This window comes from Homalodisca vitripennis, chromosome 4 (genome assembly GCF_021130785.1).
Source record: "Homalodisca vitripennis isolate AUS2020 chromosome 4, UT_GWSS_2.1, whole genome shotgun sequence".
In the NCBI taxonomy this organism is placed as follows: domain Eukaryota; kingdom Metazoa; phylum Arthropoda; class Insecta; order Hemiptera; family Cicadellidae; genus Homalodisca; species Homalodisca vitripennis.
In genome coordinates, this window is record NC_060210.1 from 160,708,908 (window position 1) to 160,736,361 (window position 27,454).

General features: G+C 33.9%; 1 protein-coding gene across 2 annotated transcripts in view; it reads right to left on the bottom strand.

Moving 5' to 3' along the window:
• The window catches only part of LOC124360467 (monocarboxylate transporter 12), a 153,014-nt gene extending 125,560 nt beyond the window's left edge, over positions 1-27,454 (bottom strand). Inside the window, exons 1-2 of one of the 2 annotated variants that reach the window (XM_046814122.1) lie at positions 27,311-27,454; positions 26,351-26,603 (exon numbers count right to left, since the gene is read on the bottom strand). In XM_046814122.1, coding sequence (XP_046670078.1) covers positions 26,351-26,437 — 87 coding nt within the window. In that variant the 5' untranslated portion in view covers positions 26,438-26,603; positions 27,311-27,454. Of the gene's footprint in view, positions 1-4,356; positions 4,420-26,350; positions 26,604-27,310 lie in introns of those variants that run through there. The other variant, XM_046814129.1, reaches the window with a different exon arrangement.

Sequence of the window (27,454 nt, forward strand, 5' to 3'; positions counted from 1 at the left end):
TTAACTCAATCGACGATAAAATACCACTATTTAGCAGTTAATAATAATAAGAAGGTAATAGTTTTCAATTGTAATCGTATAAAATAAACTGTTGAAATACCTCTATTGAACCCATTATTTTAATCTTAAAATTCTTGAAAAATGCTTTACTTCGAACTACTATTTCCGAGCTACCTCATTATAAACTAAGGTTATGGCTAAGTTTTATTCCTAACACTGTTCCCAGTACATTACAAGGGTAACCTGTAAGCTCTTTTTCACGGCGGGTCGATGATCCTCGATGTCTAGCAACTGATATCCACACTAAGCCTTCACCAGTGCTCTGTCGACACGTGGGGTTCAGAAACAAACGCCCTATAGCGGTAACCGATTATCCAAGTCGAAAACAGTTCAGGTCATTGACTGAAACCTTAAGCTGTTTTAAACATATTTTGGTATCTGGACATCTAGCAATCACTCCAATAAAATCAAAGGTGATTAGCCAAAGTTTTTACATGTATTGGACACCAAATCTAACAACGACTACTCTTAACGAAGAAACCAATACTCCACTGTAGCCATGAACTTTACCCATTGTAACATCATCTCCTGATGGTATTGAACGTATTTACCTTTGGTTGTTTGAGATTCTTACCCCTAAAACTAAAAGTAGTTTTAAAAACCAAGTTTCAGCCAAGGATTTTGGCATTGTGGACTTGTCAAAAGTAATCATAATTAAACTCGGTATTAAAATTGATTTTGTTGAAATATTACATGACAATTTTTAATTGTTTAGTGATGCCATGAAGGTTCGATTTAAGTTATGGTGATTAAAAAATAGATTTAACTCCAGTATTCATTCTGAAGTTATCTAAATTATATTCTAACGTCGAGGAGCAATAAACTACAGATATCAATTTCGAGGCGCTACTAACTTCAATTTTATCTACTTATTGTTTGAAATTTTGAATGATTTAAGATCTGTTTTCCAATTAAGACACGCAACTGAGTGAAATCTTCCAAACATCTCAAGTGTGTTGAGCTTCTCCAAAGGAAAGGTTATTATTGAGCGTTGGCAGCGACCGATATCAATAAAAACCATCCTCATATCAAAATCGTACTTCAGAACAATTTTGAATTATTTACCAATTTTATAAAATTTGATATACTTTTGATGATCATAATTGTCCAAAATCGATTCAGTAGGACAAACATTACTAAGAAATCAATATTTTTAGTAACTGGTATACGACTTTACTTTTTTTCGGACAACAATTAAGTACGTGCGTGTTTGTAATAAACTCATTGTCATCGACCTTACGATCTACTAGAATCTCGAGGTAGTATCATCCTCCTTACAAAATATAAAGTTTAAGGGTATTTATTTTTTCTTAAGGCAAACGTAAAAAGCCCAAGAGTTGCAGACAGAAAGCACGCGTAAACACGGGTAACGTTATTTCGTCTTTATTTTACATCATATAGAGCACACACAGGTCATATAAAATAATGTGGAGAGTTCAGCTCCGTTTTAAAAGACGTTAAACTAGTGCTTTGATGGGCAGGGTTGTCAATGTGGAAAGTTACTACTGTCTGTATGTTTTAATACTCACTGAACTACCTGCTTGTACTATTTCCGACTGTAATTTAGTGCCGACATAGAAAACTGCGGGTTAGTTAACCCGAGAACGCGCTGTAAATTGCGATAAGGTGATAACAAGGCTGCTTTATTGGTGTCACTTAGCCCATGCATGGTTGCGGGGCTCTCTCTATGTGTGCGGGTGTACAAATACAATGTACTAGAGTGATTCTCATATAAAGATAAAACATGTTTTTCTTAATATTTTACTATGACATCCTGTTATTTTTATTCGCCTATTCATAAGAGTTTTATAGTCTGGCACTTTAAAATAGGTGTAGTCTGGGTAATAACAGCAATAATACAACTTTAAAACAATGTTTTAGAGACCGCTACCACCATTAAAGTTCAAAATATTAAATCTTGAGTATAAATGAATTGTCAAATTGTCAATTGTTACATTGTCAAAAAAATTATGCTACAGTAAAAATAAAAATAATACTTTTAATCTTTTATATTATATAATAATATAAAAAATTCTAATACAGAATTAATTAGTTTTTATTTAATCTTACAACAATAAAGTCGATATCTTACACCTTCCCCCTTACCTATGAATTATTTTACAATAAGAGCAATCGAAAACATTTCCCTTATGTGCAAATTTTGTTTAAATATTCTTCCAAAAGTGAAATTATGTAATTAACTAAAAACATGTAGGTGAATTAACGCTTTATTTTTCTTACAAGATTTATTTTGTTTCTAGTGAGTTATACCGGGTTGCAAATATTCTCATAGTGTATCTACAGCTACTACATTAGCTAGGAAACACAATCTCTCATGTGTTTAAGAATGAAATCTGGATACATTTAGGCACATTTGGTACATTATGTACAATGGTTCCCTTCATGTTTTAAAGTATTCAATATTTTTCTTTTAATGTAATCAGTAAAATCGCCGTAAAATTAAATTCAAGAAGTTTTTTTATGCAGGGAACCCAACTTGGATCCCTTTTTAATACTATCAATTATTAATCTGTTTTCATTTTAAAAAGTAAGTACTATATAACAGAATAGGACATGGTGCTCTTGTTGTTTCTGTGTTGTTTAGAGTGACTGGATAGAGTAAGTAAATTTATTTTGCAATCCAACAAGCTTGATAGATTATCATGGAGGTGCAAAATGTGTATCGTTTTCTTGGCACTTCTGCAAGAAGTATGATTGTTAGCTCCAAAACTTTTGTTTAGTCTCTTCGTGGATGAACCTAGATAGGTTTGTCTTTTAAATTCAGTAACAATTGATGCAGTTTTCGTTATTTAGGTATTTAGAATGTAAAGAATTTGCTTGTTTTCACGGTTTATGTACGTTTTTTATTTTAGCGGTTTTAGTTTTTTTATTAAAAGTCAAACAATTCTTTTTGTGTTGAGAATATACACGTTTCATATACACTATATTAAAGTTCCAAACTACACAGTGTTTCAACATTTAAAAATTTTTAATTAGATTGTTAAATTATTTTTGTAGTTTTAGTTGTGTTTTTTATTCTTCTCCCTTCAAGCAACACATGTTTCCACAAATTCCAACTTTCTATCTTACGTGTAATCGTAAGAGTTTCAAAGTGTTTCTCTGCAATTCTTGGATTGTTTATGACATGGTTAAATAACTTAATCAATATTTAAATTTGTGGTAATTCGTGTTATCTTTTCATATATAATATGCCGAAGAGCTCCTTTTTATTTTAATATAATTTTGTTTATAAAGTGACGTGTTTTTTTTTACTGTACAACAACCACTTCCTCGTGTTAAATCCTCGAATTATTACTTCTATTTTACACATATGTTTTTTTCTGTAAACAATGTCAAACTGATGATGCCTTAACCGGCGAAAGCGCTATTTTAATAAATTTTATGTGGAAGTATACAAAATATGTCTTTTCCATTATTACTTCTAGTCACAATAATATTATGTTTTACTACTATGGGAGCTCCTGTAATTCCTTAACAAATAATACATGCTTTATACCTATTTCTAAAAGTAAAAAAACTGTAATAAAATGTTTTAGGCGTTTCAATTTTATATCTATTTATTTACAATATCATGTATTAAATCGTTTGATATCTTCATGCGGAGTTGTTTTGTAGAGAACTATAAAAAAACCAACCGCTTTTATGTTTAACAGGTAAAATTGTCATCAGTGAAAGTTTTAGTAGATCGGTCAATCTGTTCTGCAACTAATACTCTGCACGAAGAGAAAAATAATCGATTGGCACAAAACACACTCCTGCTTATGTACGTAGCCAGCGAGGAGTTCCAAGGGCTTTGGACCCCTTTTTTCAATTGTTTCAATTACTTTTTTTTATTAAACTATTATTATTATTTAAATAATTAATTATTACTGACATGTACTGCTGAAAGATCGTTCTCAACATAGATACGGGTCAAAAACTTTTAAGAAACAAAATAGGGCCTTACTTTCTTTCCACTTTGGGAAAATGTCAGTTGACTTAACCACCTCCCCCCCAAAACTTTTTTCCAGGCTATATTCTTGATTATCTGTAACTATGGGGAGAGGTCTTTTCGTACACAACTGCGCGTATGGATACAGGTTATATGATAATCTTGTAGTATAACAGTTCACTGTAGTTTCTCCATGTACAAACTGGCAATGAGACGATTGCTCAGTGCGTGCAGCGAGACAGCCTTGGCGGTTCAGATAAGATAGCCCGTAATGATTCTACAATTACAGCACAGTGAACTCGTTTTGGATCTTTGTCGGCGATAACACTAGGTGTCGTACTTACCCTGGGGAGGGAGGTCGGCGTGGTGGGCCGTGAAGACAGGTAGAACATAGTCCAGACTAAACATACACAGACTCTTTGCCAACATACACAACACACACCACTGATCTGTCACAGTCGTCTCGAGGCTGACACGTGCCATGATATTAGCACGTGCTCAGTATGGATCCAACATTTATCTGTAGAGAATGTAATACTATAATCCACGCCAGTATCCGAGTCGTATCCATTTCGTGTTGTCCAACCTACGCAGGTTGTTCGATACGATCCTGACACCACCGCTCCCGTTCTGCGAGGACTGCACTCATTTAGTTTCGGCACCGACATTCAACGCCTCATACAGACACCACGTTTTGATGTCAACTAATGCTCTTATCACCCTTATCATTAAGTTAAGTTGTGTTAGTACACCAAATCAGTTAAGCCCGTACAAACACGCTCGATTATCTTACCCGAGAGTTGTCCCTGTCATTGCTAGTTGAGAACCCTCAACTTTATTCGATTCGTAAGTAATTAAGCCGATACAACGGAGTACCGAAGTACCCGACAAATCGTAACGATAGAGATGTCGCACAGACTAAAGGACTGCTCTTTTATTTCAAAATCTATAGTCTTCTTTCTTGGAGTAAGAGGAATTTATTTACGTCGTTTCAAGTCTCGTTTCTATAAATCATTATACGAAGAGTTATCTGACAGTCGAGTGGACTGACGCACGAACTGCCCTTTGACCCAAAAATCTATACACCGAATTTCAAATCCCTAAGAACTTTCTACCAAGAGTTGATCGCCCTTGCCGACAGACGAACGGCAGATCCTTTCTCTTTTTCATCCCAAAATCAATAGGGTTCTTCCTTGGACCAAGGAATGTGGTAAGTTTCAAGTCTCTAGGACCTTTCTAACGTGTAGGCGGACAAATAGCCAAACGGACGGACAACGACACGACATTAAGAAGGCTCTAGCGGATCGTTAACAAACTTTATGTTGTCAGATTATAAATCTGTTAGCTATCTCGTAACGACAGTAACGACACAATATTCCAAACTAATATCCGTTTAACTAACAGTGGGCTACACAATCTCATGAAGACATTTACTATAAACTACGGGATACTCCAGCTCGCTTCGTGTCGTTGTGCTCGGCTGTATGAATTTCAGTCAACAATTTATTAATTTGAAGTAACATATAACAATATGAGAAAGTGGACATACGCGACCGGTGTAATAACACTTTCAAACCTAGATTATGTGATCCACGATTTTAAAGTTGCATGGTTGAAAGTTCTTTTAATAAATATACAATAACGCTAAATGTTTAAATGCACTTACTTAATTAGGGTGGCTTAACATTAATGAATAAGTAATCATTTTTATAACTCCAGGTTACAGTGAATGTAATGGTCTAATCAGAAGTTCCAAAGGAATTGCAAGGATTTCCCAATTTAGTATCTGTTCTTCGGAGGTATACTAAGGAGATATTTATTTCTGTATTGTTTGTTTGTAAAATATGAAGTGTTATTCTGCTCGGTTATATAATTATAATTTTACAGATATCAAAATATCTGTGTTTGTAATGTACTGAAACTGTCTTATACTACTCAAACCTATTACCCAGTGCGTGTCTGTTGTCTATTGTTGTAAAACAAAGGTTTTGTGTGTGAGCGCGCACGTGTGAATGTGTGTCTAAAATCAAGACAAAATGTATGAACAAGTTAGTTGATATTCAATTGTATTAAAATGTTCTTTTTACTGACTTACCACAAGCAATGATTGAATTTAAAAATTATAGTTTGGTCTTTAATCCCCAATTTGGGGACAATTTTAGAAATATTTCTATTAACTAACAAGGGAGGATTACGCCATACCATAAATTCCGTAAAAGCTTCGCTGAAGTTTCACGTAAAATGTTAATGTAAAAATCAGACAGAAGATATCCTTAACACTTAACACTTAACAATTTTACAGCCCCCAAGCACACAGCAGAGACATATTGCCAACCTATTGAGTGATATTATTCAATGACGCTCAACCAAATCTCATGGATGGCAATGCACCATCATTGAACCCATTCTTTAACCATGTAGAAATCAAGTTTCATGCTAAATGTGAAGTCTACAGATGAAATGTGGGCGAAGCTCCGTTTTTTATACAAATGATTTCAACATTGACACAACGCTCAGAAGGAACGGTTTTAAGAGGCAATCCTTTGATCATTGTATACTAAACTGGGTAGAACCTCTCTGCGGACACCCACAATAACCGTTACACAACACAACGCAACGCTTGTGTAACAACTGCTTCCAGACTTACGTATCCGACTCTGACTAAAAACACCAATACGCCTGTAATCTGAATATATGAATTCATGAAACACTGCTCTCGCTATTTTGTGAGTTTTGTTATTGGAGACGTGACCTGTTATTGAACACTCACGTACACGGAGCTGTCTGTTGTTTGGAAGGTGACCATCCGTAGCCTTGACTTGAGGCTCCCAGATGCCACGTGCGACCACCACGACCGTCAACCGATGTTACCATAGCAACGTGATCGTCCACGAGGCTGTGTGTATAGCGAACAGTATTGCTAGATTACGGCTCAACGTGTTTGTGTTAAATGTGGGGTTTACTGATCTATTCTAAATCGGTAGTTAATACAACCCATTGTATCAGGTACATTATGTGAAACTCTTTAGCATATTAGTTTCTACTATTCTTCATTCTACTGTAACAGTTCCCTGCATAATGACAGGGGAATAATAAGCATCTTTAAAAAATGTCAATGACATTGTTTGATAAGAAATATTCAGCCATTTCCGAATCCACTTTTGAATAATTAGGTGTTTGAGGTTAGCGCAATGAAGTGCTGAAGTCAGAGAGTGCTACTCAACTATGCGCATAAATATTATTTATTGAATTTCTATTAAATATTCCATGTTATTTGTTTCAAGATCTTTGTTATTATTGCATCGTTTAAGACTAGTGTGACGGACCATAACCCTTACTTACTGGCCAACTATATTACAATAAAATGGAAAACTATAATAATCGTCAACGAAACATTTTCATATTTTACTTACACGTGTGATGGATACATTCAACACACATTCTAACATTCATCCACTAAAACTTTCTGTATTATAATATAAGTATGATTTCCTATATATTGTACTCTTGACTTGACTTACTTGATTAACTTCCTCCATTCGTTAGGTGGGAAATATAGCCTCGGCGAAGATACAGGTGACCTGTCCGTCAGTTGCCAGCAATCTCATATCAGGCCAATTCTGGCTCATTCTTCTCATTTCCTTCTACACTATACGTTGCCAAGTCTCTCTTAGCCTACCAGTTCTTCTAGTGTCCTTGGCGATTTTGATTCAGACTTTATCATATGTTGTTATCTGTGTTTCCTAACGATATGCCCTATTCACTTCCTCTTTACAGATTCTTCCTTATTTTGATATAGTACTTTAAAGTAATATGTATATATAAATTAAATTCGTATAAACGACAATAGCTGAATTTAATTTCAATGAACATTGAATCACAAAAAGTACTTACTCCGCCGGAAGTCGAACCCGGATTCTCACTTTATAGTTATATTATATATATATATATATATATATATATATATATATATATATCCAATAGGATACAATTCCGAAAAGCGTAACCTATTTCAAAAGTCAGTAGAATGATTGTGCCTAAGAATAGCAAGTAAACTTTCCATACATTCACGTGACACATTTCATTCATAGTGTCCAAAAGTCGGGCATTTTGTCGATATTTCAATAAGTTGTCACACTAAACGAACGATTTTATTGAACTCTCTTTGCATGCATGGAGAAATAAAGTTCACGACACAGACTATAATTGCCATCAGCTATTGTATATTCTCCTTTGAATATTATTTTCCTTTTGAGTTGTATTATTCTCCTTCGAAACTTCATCTCTCTGTTTTTCTTTTCCTCGAGCACTAATACCTTATGGCTCTAATATTATCAAGCTGTTATACTGGCGTCCTGTTTAATGCAATGGCACACTCAACCGAAAGTTATTACTACCAATCAGTAGACGAGTATATGACGTAAATGTCACAATTAGATCTTAATTAGTTGTTTGCGTTAATTTGTGAACTCAACTGGTCCTACTACCTTAAATAATAATATTTAAGCTACAATCTTTTATAACGTTAAAGATAATTATCAGAAATATAGTAAAAGGTGGGTTGATACTGATTTAATAAAATTTTTTGTATTGTAATTGTTACGTTGATGTCTTTTTTTGTTTACGTTTATTCTTTAGATGAAATTGAACGAACTTTTTTTGTTAACTATTTTCTATATTTTGAATGAAGGAATGAATGAATGAAAAATTTCTTTATTGTTGTCAGTTGTACATTTTACATTTTGTTTAACAAACTAACGCTATACCTGGATTAATGTTGAAAACGTCCACCTTGTTACATTTTATGGTCTGTAGGCTTCTTTTTAAACGTTTTACAATACTGTTTCAATCAATATTGAACAACGTTAGTATTTAGCTTGAACAACAAAATTAGTTTGGTTTAGCTTTTACCAGTTATAGGTTCTCAAACTGCAATACGTTATTTTTTAAACACAGTTTCTACTCTGGATGAAGATAAGTTTTCATCTCGCAACATGTGTTTACCGCTACGCATATAGAACTTCTAGCATTTCGCTGAACCGTATCTTGGATTGTTGTCACTCCTTGTATAAATTCTTTGTCAAAAATTACGACAATTATCTTGTTCACAATATTTTTTCAGAAATATTATTCTATTCTTCTAAATATGTCAATGGCGACATCTTGAAATTTTAAGATACATCAACATTGTATCTTAAAATCTAAGTTTTTTGAAATTACTTACTATCTTTAAAAAAAAGTGTCACATTTTATTTTAAAGTTTAGTTGGTTGTGGCTGACTGTAGAACACGTCGAGGTCACGTCCAAGTACTATCTCTGTACCATATTTAGTATGAATTGGCTAGCAATTACGGTAATTACCGTGTCCACCATTATTTCCGCAACGTTATTGTATTACTAATGAACACTTTTACAACCGCTATCGCGATTGGTACGTGACTCAACGAGCAATTGGCTCTGTTTGCTACAATTTGAGCAAGTCCGTTTCACGCTGGAGGTCACAACACTGGTGTCGTATATACGATGGTTGGTATTGTTTCCATACTAAACCAAGGAAATACATTGAACAGAAATCTGAAGGCAAGGGCACACACTGTATTATATCAGGTATACAGGCACTCATATCCTCCAAGAACGTAAACCAAGAGTACCAAAGATTATAGCGAACCGTGTAGAGGCAAATGTGTCCTTTGTGTTTAAATTTCGCACGAAAACTAAAACCCATTATATATAACCAATTTACTTTAAGTATACCCACTTTCGTTTCAAATTATCATAAAGCTCCATAATATCCATTACATCGCTAAGAAAAGTACCGTCACCCCGTCATGAGTAATTAATTACTATCACCTGAAATCAAATAAGTGGAAACTGGAAACACACCAGTCAATTTTTTTATAAGTTTATATCTATAAACTATTTCAAAGAATTCTATACATTAGTTCATGTTATATATAGTTCATATATATATATATATATATATATATATATATTATATATATATATATATATATATAAACACACACAAACAAAACTAAAAACAACCAAGTATTGATTTGGTTTTTTTTTTGCCTGGGGTCAAAACAAACCAAAAAGTTCCTATAAATGTATGTCCTAAAATACATCGTTTTCAGTCTGTGCATCTGTTTATGTTTTTACATTACATTTTTTTAAACAACCATTAAAGGTAGATATAAAAGTTTTCAAAATATGCTAACCTAGGAAAGGTCGTTAGTTTCAACAAATTTTAAATCTTTAGTCAACAAAATTCAAAACGGCGGCTTGTTAAAATCTTTAATGATAAATTTCTTAAAAAACTATTTCCTGTATCAGAATAGAAAAATGTACTAGAATAAAAAGATTTTATAAATTTTATCCTAAAACAAACGGTACCTCATTTATTGAAATTGCTCAAGAGATAAATAAGTTGTGGCATTTTCCTTAACCTAGTAACATATCATGTTTGCAAGTTTTTCCAAGTTTCAGAAAATTCCCCCTGCAGTCACAGCATTTATCAATGGGATAAGAATTTTAAGGATTCAGGCAGTTAATTGGACAAAGGTTAAATAAAAAAACAGGAGATGAAGCCGTAGATTACATTCAAAACAGTTTTTGCGGAAATTTGTTCAAGAGTTGAATGTTACTTACTAATCTTACAGTTTACAAAGTTTGAAGAGAACACTTTAATTTAATGGTTATAAACTAAGGTTTACAACCATTAAATTAAATAAGTTATACTAATAATAAATTAAATAACCATTAAACTAGATAAGTCTAGTGCATGCTTTTAATGTCTAATGACAAATTGCAAAGCTGTTACTGTTGATATTCTGTATGAGAATGAAACTGAATTAAATTTTATAAACTGAATTGCCTTTAATTATGAAGCTACCGTTCACTTATCTGGAAAGGTGCACCGTCATAACGTTCAGATTTGGGAAAGTGAGAATCCTCATGGCTTTATAGAATATCTGCGTGATTCCGCAAAACAAACGTTTTTTGTGCTAACGAGGCCGTGTCATTGGCCCATTTTGCTTTAGTTAAAACACTATTAACTGATTTATCTATCTTCATGCCTCCCCACTACGGCATAAATTTCTGAACGTGTAAATGCCTGGAAGTTGGATCGGTTCAGGTTGTTAAATGGCTTGACCACCACGCTTACGCAATCTTACTTACACCTTGGCATTTTTATTTATGGGGATGTGTAAAAAGTCAAACCCATAGTGACCGTACTCGAAATATTGAACATTAAAACCATTGAACTAGAGCCGTGAGTGAATCAGTTACCCTAGAAAATCATGATCATATGGGAGGAGGTCAAAGTTCGCTATAACGTCTACAGGGCGATTGATGGTGCTCACATCGAGCTCAGATAAACTGACGTACACTGTTTAAAGTACCCTTTAATCCCATGCAAATATCATTCTTTTGATGTCTATACTTTTGAAAATAAAGTTACTTAAAAGTGTGACATTACTTTGTGGACACACTGTACATGTGAAAAGCAATAAAGCTCAAAGATTTGGTAGGTTCGTGACTGGCTCGACTGAGGGTTTATAACTTAAATTAATTTTAAACTTTCAGAATTATGAATAGTTGTTTAACGTATGTATTAAAATATCAAACAAACAAAACCATTACAAACCAATGATCTAAAAAACGAGTAAGTTTTAGATATTGAACTGTGTTATTATAAATTAAGAGTTAATTGTTTGCGATGGAGGTACGTGTAATTAAGTGTTGATTTGCATATAATCATAATTATAATATTTACCTGTTAATACAATCTTATACTAATATAGTAGTTAGCCTAATACACTCATTTGTGCATGGTTTAGTATTCACCAAAAAAGGGATGAATGCGCACTTATCCAGTAATAAACTTTTATTAGGATTGTTGATAACCATGTAGGAATTAATAGTATAAATAATAAACAAATTAGTAAACAGAATGACGCTTATATTACCTTGTTTACATTTTTGACAAGTTATCGCATGTGATACTGCTATCTTGTGGGATTAGTTCGTTTAGTGCAAAGCTTAAAACGTTTAGATTAATCTGTGATGTTCATTTTCTAATAAAGAAAAACAAGAGCCCAACTTGTTCGTAGGGTATCCCACAAAATTCACGGTTTAACCTTTAGAATAAGGATGTCTGGTCATCATAAATTTAAAATATTTTCATCTTTAGGAAAGTTCTCATCTTGTAAAACCCCTTATTTGAGAAATCGATTGGGATAACCACTTATAAAAGCCTTTCTCTGAAAAGCCTTTGACCTAACAACAAATATTAGTTGTAAAGGGCTTTTATGAGCTTAGGTTATTCAACCTAGTATTTGAAACAAACACAAAAAGACATTTAATTAAAACAAAGATTTATTACTATAGATCCCATATTTTCATACACAATCATCAGATTTAAATGTTGTATTCTCTTAGCCAGAAGTGTTTATAAAAATGACTGACTTATTGTATTTGTTTGGCGGACAGGGATTTGCTGAACCCAACTGGAGAGGATGGGTTAGGTAGGTTGAATGAGTTAGGAAGGTTGCGACATTTCGTCATGGCATCGATAAAGTAGATTTATTATCTCAATTTGTTCATCTGGTATTAAAAAAATATATATTTTAATTACTTTGAGTGTTATGATCATCCAGATATCTATTGGCAATTTTTCTGAACAACTATTTATGAAATCCTAAACTATCAGTACAAAGCAGTATTGTACAAGTTCGGAATAAATTAGATCTCTTGTTGGATAAACGTTTTATTTTGAAGTGAAGGCTGTGTGACAGGTTTACCAGACAAATTTAAAGAGGTCGCTAATTGCGTGCCGTGATGCTTTGTCGTATTATTGGAAAAAATCAATATTGATAGGAATTAAAAATTATATTGCGTTCCTGGAAATTGTTGTCTGCACACACCTTTCAGCCTGGATGAGTGCTTTTGTAGAAATTAGATCTCCATTCAATTTTAAAAAGTTCTAAAGTACTAGAATACTAGGTTTATTATAGTTTGCTTCTCGCAAACTTAGCATCATTTTGTATTTATACGCTATCAAACGGGACTGTCTCACCCGAATCTACGTTTCGTCACAAAATTGAATCTCTAACCAATTGCTTAAAATACATCGATATTCTCTACATTTTTTCTGATAATTTCAAGATTCACTTATCATCATAGTTTTACTTGATTAAGTATTGCGAGAGTAAACTGATTAAGAAATGAAGTGCCATCAAGTATACTCTTAAATATAGTGTTGATAAAATTCATAGTTCGTCATATTAAACCTATTTTCCATATAAAGGCAGAAAATAGCAAAGGACTACGTGCAAAATTGGCTGAGAGACTGTGTCAGAAAATGTTACCATATTTTCATGTTTTAAATAGTGTTAAATTTCTCAGAGCTCCACATGATACCTCTCTTTATTGTTTTTGTATCAGGAGCTTATAAAATAAAACTAACAATGTATAAATGTAACAACGACAGACAATACTATCTCTATGAAAAAGGCTATGTATGTTAAGTGATAAAATCAGAATGGCCAGTAATTATTTTATTTTGAATTTGAAATAATTTTTGTTATTTTGAAAATAATATTCTTCTCTTAGTCATATGCGTTAAAAGGTTTATCAATCTCAAAGCAAAGAGATTGTGCATTAACAGGTTATTTTGACTATGAACTTTATGTTCCTTATAACATTTAAATTTTAAATTGTTAATTTTTCATTCTTTTCAATATTTCAACTGTACACACAATTATTTTTAATAAATCCTAACTTTGAATTCATTAGTGATATATTCACTTGAATAAAAACATATATAATGGTATGCCCCCAATGGGGCACGTTGTCTGTAAGAATTATTATTACTACGAGATCCATTATTTCTGAGCATAATTTGCTGCATGTTCATTATGCAACAAAATACATCATTATAGTACGACCTCAATGCTCATTATAACTACATATAATACTTTGAATTGTTAATATGACCTCAGTTTAAACAATGTGAATATATTTAGAAAAGATTAGAAAAGAAGAAATAAAATAATAGCCCCTTTCTTTCTCTGATAATCAGTGAAAAATAAACCAAATATTCTATACTTTTATATTGTATTAACAATTTATATACATGGGATTGAAGGAGCGAGTATGAGATTTCGCACGTATTTCAAACATAAACTAAAAAAAAGAACCAATACAGTGTTATTGTGGGAACTCACGTTTTTTTTGTTTTTTTTTCTCATAGGACAAGAAGCTTATAAAGTCATCCCGGAAGAAGGGGAGGCCAGCTCTGAACCAGCCTCTCCAGTCAAAGTAGGCAGGGGGTGGCACACCCTTGTTGAGAGCCTTTGAAGTAAGGGAACAAACCCCACCAACTCCAACAGTCATCTTCCACAGTGGACTAGACCTATCGAATTGCCCATGAACCCCAGAATCTCAACATTTGCGGTTAGTGATGTGCCGCTACTGGACATCCATTAGGTTGCCCAGATTGAAGTGGCACATCGGTTTTTGCTGTGCCCAGTGGTGGGTTCAACTGGTAGGTATAAACCAGCCAGAAGTGATTCCTGCTGGGTAGAACTCACATGTTGCTTCAGTCTCATATTAAGGTTACTCACCTAATTTGTCAATTTCTATTTCTATCTTTGTAAAGACTGCCAAATTAATCTCAAATTCCAAAAATATCGTATCTTCCAGTTTCATAGAAAATTTGTAAAAAAAATCCCCCCACTTCCTCCCCAATAGGGGGGGTGGTCCCCTTGACTGAATCAGGACCGATTTGATTTAAAATTTGATTTGAATCGAATCCATAGTTGACGCGGTGAACAACCCTTAAACAAAGCATTTGTCGATGTACTCGAGAGATCAAAACATTTCGCTTTGCATACTGCTGGAACTGTGTAGGGCTTTGGCCTGTGTGTACTGTAAGACATTATTGCTCACACCCGACCATACGTAGAACGGCCCGCTGTACTTAAATACGATGCCCTTTAACAGGAATCTAACTCCAAAAAGTTTATTGAGATCATTTATTGATTATGTTGAAAAAGTCTGCAACAAATTACTTCAAGTACCCTGAGGCATGCCTGTGCCACCTAACAAAGTTTTCCAGAAATCATGATTATTTCCATGAAAATATATATATTTCCATGGAAATATTCTGATGTGGCTTGATAAATACATATTCTGATATATCTGATATATGATAGATAATAATGATATATCTATAATGATATCTATGATATCTGATAGATTACGGATCTGAGGTGATATGATTATTGAGTGCATATGTACGCAATTTAAGTTTTTATATTATTCCATACGATTTCAATAAAATGTTTAATTGCAATATACGACAAACATATTTCTATTCTTACCATAAACTCACGTTCAAATTTAAATGTTTATTTAAATGTATGTACCAATGAAGTATTCAAGTAATCATAAGAAAATATAAAACGCAACCTCATAGTCAGAATTAAATATAAATCCACAATCCCTTCGCTTTGAGGTGTACAAAATTCATACAAGTACGAGAAGATTGAAAACTACGAAAACTACTCGTAACACTTAACGTAACATCTGCCGGTCATTTTTACTTTAATACTTTTACATTTATATAGAAAACCTAGTATTCTCATGGATATTATGTCAGTTTTTCGTTTATACGTTCATGGCAATAAACATGGCTCTGTGTATAAGTGTACAAATACAATTTTAAGACAAAACCTCTCGGCAATTAATTGTGCACGTTACCATCTGTTATATTTTATGCCTTCAAATTAAAAATAGGTATAATGTGAAAAACTGTGAATTTTATCAAAGCTATGTTTTATATGTGAGTGTTTGATGGCACTTTATAATTTCAAGATCAGTTTACTTACACAATCGCTAACCAGGGGGAATTGGAATGATACATGAGAGAACTCGACGTATTTTACACAACTGATTACGGACTCAATCTTGTCACTTGAAACGTATATTCTGCAGGTAAGAAATGCCAAGTGATAGCTCATACCCCATACGTCATAAACATCAGACAATTTTAGCTTTGCATGAAGCAAACTATTATTATTGAACATGAGAATGGAGCCCAACACCTGCTTTGTTCCTTGCACTAAACATGTCTTCATTTGTATTCGCCAATACTGTACAAACACCTTTGTTCTTCGCAAAACTAGATAGTAGATACAATAGTATTGAATTAGTCTGAATTTTCAATTCATGCTATGTCATTTACCTCAATCTTAGAAAGAACAAGTAAACTATAAAAATAGGATTAGTTGTTCTACATTCAAAAACATTCGTTTGGTTTATTCGGTTATTATTCAGGACGGAGTATGTTGGTCTTCTGAGTTTGTGGAAATTCTCCAGTTTTATATGACTGATTCATAAAATTGGTAACAACTTTAATGTCATAGGCCCGTTATCAACATGTCTCTCTTACCTTGTCATGACTACGCTAACGCTTCAAACAATTCTAGATATTGCACCATGCACTAAACTCTTGATTGTCATTTCTGGCACATTACAACATATTTTATAGGTTATGTCTCAGATATATGTTACAAAATTATATGACGTTCTTATCTCTATCGTAATTCTAAGTCTTGAGATAAGCGGCCATCCATTACATCGTATTTTCTTAACTACTTCCAAAAGAACCCTATTGTGATCACATTTAAAAATTTTGTACTTAAAAAGGAACTTCTTTCCTTTACAAACTATGCTGTTTTGTTTATTTCTTAAGAACGTTCAAACAATTGAAGTATTTTAAACAATTTAGGTAATCACAAGGAAATGCCATTCAAAATCAGTGTTCAATGTTCAAAGTAATTTAAAACAAATTACTGTTATCTCATTAAAATAAAATTAGTATGTGTATGGCCTTCGAAGATTAGAATTCAGTTACATTAACAGTACCAGAACATGATTAAACAATGGATACTTAAAGTTATAAATAATTATTGGGAACGATTGCCAAACTGCTTTAATGACATTATATTGAACATAAATTAGAATCAACTCGACCATCGTTCTAAATAAAACTCAAGACATTGTCTAAATATAATGTTTTACCCCTTAAATCAAATACTTTAAACTCAGGCGGCAGGGCTTTTAGACTGCGGCAGGGCCCACCAAGGTAGTTGTACACCAACACACATGAACCCCCCCCCACACACACACACACACACACACACACACACACACACACACACACACACACACACACACACACACACACACACACACACACACACACACACACACACAAGTGCAGGGAATTAGTTATCGTACCTAGTGCATTTCTCCATTTAAACACTTGTTATTTGAGTTTGTTATTTGTAATTTTATCTGAAAGTGATAAGTATATGTGGATTGTAAACATTATAACAAAAACGTGATACAAAGCAACATATAATACAGTGAAATGGTTACTAAGTATTGCTCAGACAACAGTCTAAGACGTTACTCAATACTTAGGAAAAACAGCAGGTGCCGGATTGGTCCTTATTGTAATCTATGGTCCTAACCTTCTGCGCGCGTGAGTGTGGGGGTGAGTGCGTGCGAGGGGGGGGGGGGTACTTGCTTGCTACCTTTCCCTTCAGCCACAATTCCTAATTGTTAAAACTATAGCTTATCTCTGACATAACAGATAATCTGTAATAGTAATACTGTTAAACCTTTAAAACGCAAAGTAGACTCCACTACACTAGCGTTAGCCTCACACTCGGAGCGTTTTGCAAGCTATATCGGGAGAATAAATAGACAGGAGGATATAAAGGAAGTAGATCTGTAATCTCAAAGCCAGATGAGGTCACATGACCCGGCGGCGGCGCGGTGCTATGAAGAAATAAACCTATCCAAGAAATCAAGAGAATTGAGAGTGATGATGTCGACTGATCAGCGTCGGCTCATTTTACATGTACCAAACTTCCATAATGATGCACTGTCTAGAAATCACTTCAGAGTGCGTCGGGAACTAATAAGTAAGGTTATCCTTTGCGTAGTCCTTGTGTTATAGGGCAGAATTCTAATTTATTGAAATTTATTATTTTCCCATTTATCGAATTTACTTGAAGCAAGGCAAACAATCGGTTATAATATAATCTATATAACCGAAAAACATTTATTTCAAAATGGTTGTGAAATTTATTATTTCAAACTATTAACATACTAAGAGTCTCCTGTGCAGGGAAATTCTCCCTGATTTCTTAACATATTTTAATGTCGGATGTGTATTTAAAATAGGTCAATGAGGAATGGTGCCTTTTAGTTATTCTTTAAGCATGTACGCCGTTTATGCGTAATTACGGCTTCAGCCTACTGGCTTTTACATCTTTAATGATATTCAAATAAGAATTAATACACGTATATAAATCCCATGTGGTTTAAATCTACTACAAGCAGTTACCCGGTTTCGCATGCAATTTCATTTTGACAAACAGATACACCATGACCATTTTCTTTTTAAATTACATTCCAAAAAATCCTGAGATAAGTGATAGTCAATGAAACGAAATTTTTTATACGTTTTAAGTTTAAATTTAAAGATGTCGGAGAGGTCTGAAGTCGGAGAGTGAAACGTTTTTTCGAATATGTCTCCAATATTTTATAATTTTTTATTGAAATACTATAAAATGACTTCAGACTTCAGTATTGGACTATTTTCTTCCAGTGTGGAGAAATCAAAGGAGGAGAGTAAAGTTAATACAATCACGATGTATAAATGATGGCATTTTACTGTGGTTGATTAAATCCCAGTAAAAAAAAAAACAAACCCAGACAAAATTTTCTGCACGTACACGACCTTTGTAAAGTGTAACTGACTTTGACAGATGAATTACAATAAACAGTTACTATCAACTGTTTAAATTTGTATAAATGATTATGGTTATTATTCTTGACTTTGATCAGTGATTCAAAACACTTTTACTATCTGCTGAATAAACCAACAAACAGGGAATTACGACGACCAATGGGGCGTAACCGGGAGGGATTTTTAATATAGGAATAGGCCTATAGGTTAAGTAGGGGCCCTATGAATGTCCTTGTACAACGTCAGCACAATCGGTTCAGTAGTTTTTACGTGAGTGAGTAAAACACAGAGAGACAATATTAGATTTTTATATGTAAAGTATATAGTAAAACTTTTATAACCTAGCAACAGCCGCAAGTAAATACAAAAATCTGTAAAACTAGCTGAATAATAAAGATGAGTTTATGTACAGAAAACGTGTTTGTTCTCATGCACTAGCACTGAAGAAGTATCCTACTTTTAAAATATCTCACGATTCAATGCAACGAATAAATTTCTTTTATGTTTCTAGTTTCAAACAACAATGGCAAACAACCTAGCACGTCGCATTATTTACGCGTAACATACTCGTAGTATTCGACGTAATGAAATAATAATTATTCGTGGCATGAAATTATTCCAAATACCAATTTTTTGTACTTTTAGGTTAAGAACTAAAGAGATAGGCTAGTCCGCGTGCACGGCGAGCGCTGCGGGGTAGCCTAGGTACCGTTCTGTACCGAAATAGTTGGCAGTCTCTGCAGTCAGACCGAGTACACTGGCCGCTCCGCTCCACTCCACTTTCTCACAAATTGAGTTATAAATATTTCCTTTGTTCGTTAATTGATTCTAAGACTAAATTTTCCTTTAATGAAATTTCTTGGAACTCATTATAATATTTGATACCTATTATTAGGTTGTTTGCGAAATCTATGACCTGCCAAATTTATAGTTGAGCAATCAGTATGAAGGAGCATAGTTTATGAGGAGAACTCGGCGAGAAAATTAGAGAAAATCCTTTGGAATATAATTCAATATACATTCCGCATGCCTATATTACCTATTAATTACAGTACAGTATTACTGTAACCAAAGAAGGTTGGTTGTCGCTAAGCTACGATGTACTTTGCTTCGTTGTCAACAAATTTTGTTTTTTAAGCTTAACCATGCTGTTAATCTGCATCAATTGGAAAGAGAAATTTGTAGTTTTATACAATTTAGAAAACTGTACTGAATCTGACAAAAGCCACACGGGTTTTTTTAAATTTTGTTGAAATTTATGTATATAAGGTTTCTGATAAAAACTTGTTTATGATTTTTTTACAATGTATTTTTAGATGTTTTGAACCAGGAAAGCAAGGCACACCATGTATAGCGTTTATATTTCGTTTATATAAAACTTATGTACAATGCGTGCTTATGAAGTGAAATAAATATTCAACGATTCTAGTCCATTTGAAGCAGTGCCACAAAATAATTACGGGTAAATTATGGCTCCAAAGAACAATAGACATAAATACTAATTTTATACTTTGAGTTGAAGAGATTCTCATGTCACGCTTTTTACTTTCGCTCATATAAACATATTAAATGAGATATAATGTGATAAGACTTACAATTAATTTCTATACCTATTTTGGTTTAAATATCACTTTGGAGTCTGTCGCTCATATGCGTCTATATGTGTGTGCGTCCGCGTGTAGGCCTACAAGGGTTATCCGACTTCTGTGAAATTAACACAAACCACACACGTTCATAAAAACACACATTCGATAATTATAAAGAGCTAGCAGTTTCCAGCGGCTTCACTCGAAATTTTAATTTGAATAAACAGGGACACCATTAGCATATTATGTTTAAATGGCTTTCTAATACAAGTGAACCACTGAAAGATATTCCAATCTCTTGATCCATTTGAGATTCATGTTTAAACATTCATGTTAAAGGCCCTGAAGTCGGACAGTGAACCTGCTTTTATAAGTACCTCTTAAATATCTCAACGTCCCTCCAATATTTCATGACATAAAAAAAAATTTAATGTAGTTTATTAAAATCCCAATAAAAACAAACCCACACTAAGAAAAAACCTTCTGCACGTAACATTACATTCATAAAATGTGACTGGCTTGACGGATGAATGACAACAAACATTTACTATTACCTGTTTAAATGTGTATAAATGATTATATTTATCATTCTTGACTTTGACGGTTGATTGAAAAGATATTTATTATTTTTTGATTAAGCCAAGTCCATTAATTTAATGTAATCCATAGTGGAATGTTAACCAAGGATCTTAAGAAGTTCCATGTAAAATTTCAGTACAATCGGTCTAATAGTTTTGCGCGATTGAGTAACACACAAATAGAGACATTTTCTTCAACAAGGTCATCTTCGGATAATAAGGAAAACTCATCTTATGGCACTGTAAATATCGTATGGAAGTAATTGACAAGGGCCTAAACTTGACGCTTTGAACTAAAGTAGTGTTCAGAGGTCATTTTTATATGTACATATTTTCTTGCTCGGGTCAAGACAGGCGAACTGATCTGAGACGCCAGAAATGTATTGATTCGAACCAGAGTGATATGACCATACACACCCAAAATCTGAAATAACTTTAAAAACCCGGTAAAATTGTATTTAACTTCTGAATTTCTAAACTATACTCACTGAAATAACTGCCAGATACATGCCTGCCTCTGTTTGAATATTGTCATAGGGCTCCATCATGCTACGTCTTAAATTTTTAAACAAGAAGACTACGCCCTTCAAATTTGCAAATCGCGTGCAAAACCACGGATAGCTGCTAGTTTTAAATATTAACACTAAGGATTGCTACAAAATTCACTCATTAATGAGGCAATGATCTACCCTTTCCCCTTGTTGTAAGTATGGAGGGTATAGTGACGTTGTTAAATGTACAAGTACGGAGGTTAGACAATGTGAAATGCCCAGACTCATGCCTGTACTACATCAGCCCGGCCGCACCGGGCGTCGCACCGCGGTGAGAGGGTTAACAGTTAATTCACAACGTGTAATTATCAGTTTGATGACCCGTGTCACGACATTCACGCGGGTCGCCAAACCCAACCCAATTTGTCACATCTGTCCTTTGTCATGTGGAGCAAGGCCAGAATGATTAACACTAATTAATTTACAGCACGCCCACAAAACAGTCAACAATAAGCTGTTAAGCTCGCACACTGTTCGCGTTTTAACCCTAATTACAACAAATTATAAAGCGCGAAAGTGCGGCTTAACGCAGTTTAATATAGTAATGGAAATAATGAATATCTATAAATAAAAACGTTATTATCAAATATAAACAAATGAGTTTTTAAGCTCTTTGTGTTTGACTGCGGCGCTGAAAATTAAACTATAAATTATTAATACAATATATGATAACAATGCTTGAGCTAAATAAGTTAAAAGCTGTAAAATAATATTAGAGCTACCAGCCAAGAGATGTCAGTGTTAAAAAACGAGAGAGACTATATGTACACGAATGTATGAACTGATTGTCTGTTTGCATAATCAGTGCCTGCGCTGAACCGTGCATTTAGTAGCAATGATGACGCAGTGAAAATAATAAATTCCTTTACTTAGAAAGTATTTGGGTAGGATATAAAAAGAATATGAACCAGGTCCCTCACTATTCGCGAATACGATCAAATGATTGAGGCCGAGCGAAAATTCGTCTTCCTGAAAAAAATAATTTTCAATTGTTTAAGTTTAGTCTCCATCCCACACTATTCACGAACACAACCCAGAACGGTCGAACGAACTTTTGGTGAAAATTCTGAATAAAGTGTTTTAGTATTAATCATGGACGACTCCAATTATGATATCGGTCAAGTTTTGGTACCAATCGCAGATGGAGTTTTGGTATCAATGCAATAAAAGAAGAATGGGGAAGAGGTAGAGTTGAATTGTTTGTTTGATTAAGAGCAGAAATAGGTTTGTAAAAATCCTGTTTTTATTGAGTCACATGAAATAAAAGGAGAAACATTTAATTTACTGTTTCGCTCATCAATCCTTAAATAATATAGGCAGTTAAAAAAACATTGCTATGGGGAACTGAAAGTTCGAAATTTCTAATAGTAAAAACACAATAGCTTTTATTTTATTTTAAAATTGTATTTTTTAACTCAATTTGTACGCTAAACTTCTCGCATCAGACCTGCAACGCCGATTGATGCGTTGTCTTTAAGTTTGCGAATTATGTGGAAAGTTCTCCAAATATTTTTCAAATGAACATTCGACAAACATCTTTTCATGCAGCCAAAAAACCGCTCTAAGAGTGAAACCGGCAAAGTTTTTCTAACTCGAAACAGTTGACTGGACATTTCTGTTCAACATTCGTAAACGCTCCTACACTTCCACAAAAATTCATTATAAATACAAACATTGAGGCCTATTGCCGAATAGTGTGAGACCGGCCTGACTAATACTGGGAGGTCTCATCCAGAATGAATGAATGAATGAATGAATTGATTTTATTTCCCAAATATATGTACAATATTACAATCCAAACTGTACAATTAACTTCTAAAAAATTTTTATTACATTACCGAACGGAGTTTGAAATGAGAACAAAGAATAAATATCATAAGAAATAATCATCATAAAATAAACATCATAAAAATAACATCATGTATAAAACATTGTCCTCGGGAAATGAGCCTGCATGGGCTATGATGCCTGTGCGCAGACTCGAGTTGCTCACGCCTGAAGAAATAACGGACTGGATATACATAAAAAAAATGAATATAAAATATAATACAAAATAATACACTATTATATACCACATACACACGTGAATCTGGAATGAATATATTAAAAGGAAAAAACCGTGTAATCTTAATATGTAACTGTTTTAAAGAATTGAATATTATTAATTTTAAAAACATTTACATATTAGCAACAAGGGTAAATAAGCAGGGTCACCGCAGATTATAATGGGGTAGTGATAATGAATAATGATGGGATAGGAGTGGTGGCTGTTCACATGTCAAACTGTCCGACCGTAGTTCGTAGACAACACTGGCTCGGCCTCCTCAATAGACAATGATAATATCCACTGGTTAACTTTCCTTTTAAAGATGATTGTAGAAATTTCATTGAAAAAACTAAAATTAGGAAACTGTTTACTTATATTAATAAAAAGCACGTGAGCTAGATAGTATGAGTTGGTGTTTGAATAAGATTTAGTTAATTGCAGTGGTAGAATTCCTGTTGATCTAGAATAACGTGTGTTATGGGTGTGTTGAGTTCTTTCAAATAAATCATCTAAATTTTTATACATGTGTATTAAAAGAAATTTTGTAAAAAGTTGTCTTATTGTAAAAATTTTAGTTTCTTGAAATAAAATGGTTGTTGAAAATCTATGACATTTTTTAAAAGCTACTTTCAAAATTGATTTCTGAACCGTAAACAGAGGATCAAGATTTGATTTATAAGCTGCCCCCCAAGAAATTATCCCAAATGCAAAAAGAGATTGCACGTATGCATAATATACCATTTTCATTTCTTGAACAGCAAGAATATCCCTAAGGTTCTTAAAGGCAAAGATATACTTTCGGGTCTTTTGTTTGAGATATTCAATATGATCTGACCATTTCAAACGGAAATCTATAATAACGCCAAGATATTTATACGAATTTATTTTTACGTGAAGCTATTAATACGCATTTTGGAGTATTCCTGCCATTGGAAGTTTCCAAATTCTGAGTGATTCCAGATTATGGGACGGGTACGTTATCGCCTTTTATTTTATGGTTTAGGCTTCTGGCAGATCCAAACCTCTTGACTTTACAATCACCTGGGAAGTTTTGCCCTTGGGAACTTTCTGCCTTAAGAAACTCCCGGCCACTATAATTTTCCGCCCTCTGAGAATTCCGGGGTTGTTTCAGTTTCCGAACTCTATGAAATCTCGGCCTATGGAAGTTTCTGGCATCTAGGAGATCTTGACAATTAGAAACTTCCCGATTTTAGAACCATTCAGCTTTTGGGATTTCCTGGCTTTTTATATACAGACTTCTAAAAGCTTCGGCCAAATCAAGTTTCAAACCTTTTAAACTTTTTTCCAATAGAAATTCTCCGTCTCTTTACTTCTTTACCAGACACTGGAAGCCCTCAAATTCTTATATTTATTGATATATGCGTTTTTTTATTAATATAAAATTTACTTTAAAATATCTTTAAGCTTCAAGTTTTGTGCTGTAGATCTATGTTGTAAATCACCCAATCACTACATAAATTAATTGGTACCATAACTTACTTGAAAATACAGTACTTATATAAATAAATTAATTACAAGTGGTCTCAGGTACGGGTGGTTTGGCTAACAGACAAAACAAGGATGAATCAGAGAGAGCGGTGGTAACAATTTTTCAAATTATCATGCATTTTTTATTGAATTTTAAATGACATAGTTAGCATAATTATTTTTCCAAATGTCCAGGACAGATAAAACATCACACAGTTTTTCTGAGTGTTTGAAAAAGATTCGCAAAGGGCTGTCACAGTAAATTATCTTTGAATATCACGTTTTTATGAGTAGGCCTAAAAATCATGATATTAGTAATCTGGCAAAAGTAGGTACAGTAGATGTAGGATGGGAGGGTGGTACGCCGCCGCTGCCGCAACTATTCGTCCGACTCAACTGGCTCCGGTATTCTCTCTGCCTATTTCAAGCACCGAGCACAGATCCGTACTCACAGGTTTCAAGTTAACGGCTAATTTAAGGACCGAATCATCAAATAAAACACGTACATTTTTAAACTACTCTCTACAAGTTTCTTATTAACAGTTCTTTAAAACAGAAATGTAATAAAATGTATTCACGTAGCCTACTACTTTTTAGAAGTTATAATTAATATGTAAACATACCTGTGGAAAATTATAATATAACAATGTTTACATTTATTTTAAAATAATAGTTGACATGAATAGTTTTGGGGAATTATTATGAGATTTTCCAAATTTATTCTTCTAAAACATGGCACTAAGTTAAAAAGCAACTGATGTCGGTTTAAATGGTGAAATGGTTTCAACTATTAAATCGAGTGAAATACGTTTTGTTAACAAGAGCTAGAAACTATAGACTGTTGGTCAAGTACACGGGGACCGGCTCGTGTTTTTGAACTTCCCAATACTGCATGACGCAGTCAATTTCTACTAATAGCCTACTTAATACATATACAAGCTACACATGAGGCGGAATAGTTTACGATCATAGGTTTATTTTATTAAAATTAAAAAAAATCATTTATTTTATTTTAATCGCCAGACTGCTAAAGAGCGTATCTGTACATAAACCTTTTGGTTAGTTAAATCCTGTCTTTCTGCAGCTGCGTTTTTCTGTGTGTGTACAAAGCCTTTCTATATCACTGGAATAACTTTATTCCAAATAGTTTAAGTATAATGTTTACTGGTTTTTATGCGAAAATGGAAAAAACAGTAGTAGATATGCTCTTTTGCAGTCTGAGCGACGATGTGTGAAATATCAATATTCATCTCCTTACCTTTGGCCTGCGGCGATTCTGGTATTGTTTCCGGGCTTGCTCGTAGTCCGAGATCTCCCAGATATCGTATTTGTGGAAGGTGAACATCGCGGTGGAGCACACTAACACTAACACTTACACTGGCACTGACACTGACACTGACACTTCACTGTACGCGCCGATATATCATCTTCACCTCCCGTCACATTACACTGGAACTAGCCCTTCATCCTCGGTGTCACTGACCTCTTCTCTTACAAATCCTTCCCTCCACCTGAAACAAAAGTCTCGATTACATGACGAGAACACTCCTGAGTAGTAGTGCAGAAATGTGTGGACCCCGACCTTGACTCGATGCAAACAACACGTTGACTTTCATAGCACGTTAATTTGACTAATTGTCTCCTCATTGATTTCCTCAACGGCTGCGCCCGCTAGAGGATACCGAACTGGATCTCTCACTGGTTCAAACCGCTTCTGTGTTGCAACAACCTCGTAACGGGCGAAATGCAAATAGCGAATTATTAAAATTAATAACAGTTTTCCTACTAAGTGTTGTAAAATATCACAGTAAAACACCATATTTTTTTTATTTTTATACACCACTATACTTCTGATAATAAATAAGTATACAATAACCTTTACTTATATCAACTCACGAAATGTGTATATTTCTTTTGTGTGAGAGGCTAATTATGTCATTACGAAACCACTAACTCGTGTTGGTTTATTCATGGCGTTTTATTAATTGTTTAACGTGTATTAATTATGAAGAGGCAATGATTACAAAAACTTCAGGATGCAACAATTTAAATCGTAAACTGCTTCAAAAACTGAACTAACAGTTGGGCTAACAACGTACCTACTAGTAAATAGTATTAGATAGTATCTGAAAGTATTACAATAAGTTCACAAAACGAGTAAGCTAATAATTATTGTATGTGTATTAATGATAATGGATAAATGAGTACTACTCGGTACCTGTACTCGTAGTCGCCACAGTTTACGTGAGTGGGTCGAGCAGTAAGGTAATGTGACAGCTGCTGGAAGACACAAGCGATGTCATTGTTGGGTTGACGACTCCACCACACACACTACAGCCACAGCCAGTGTTCAGCTGATCGC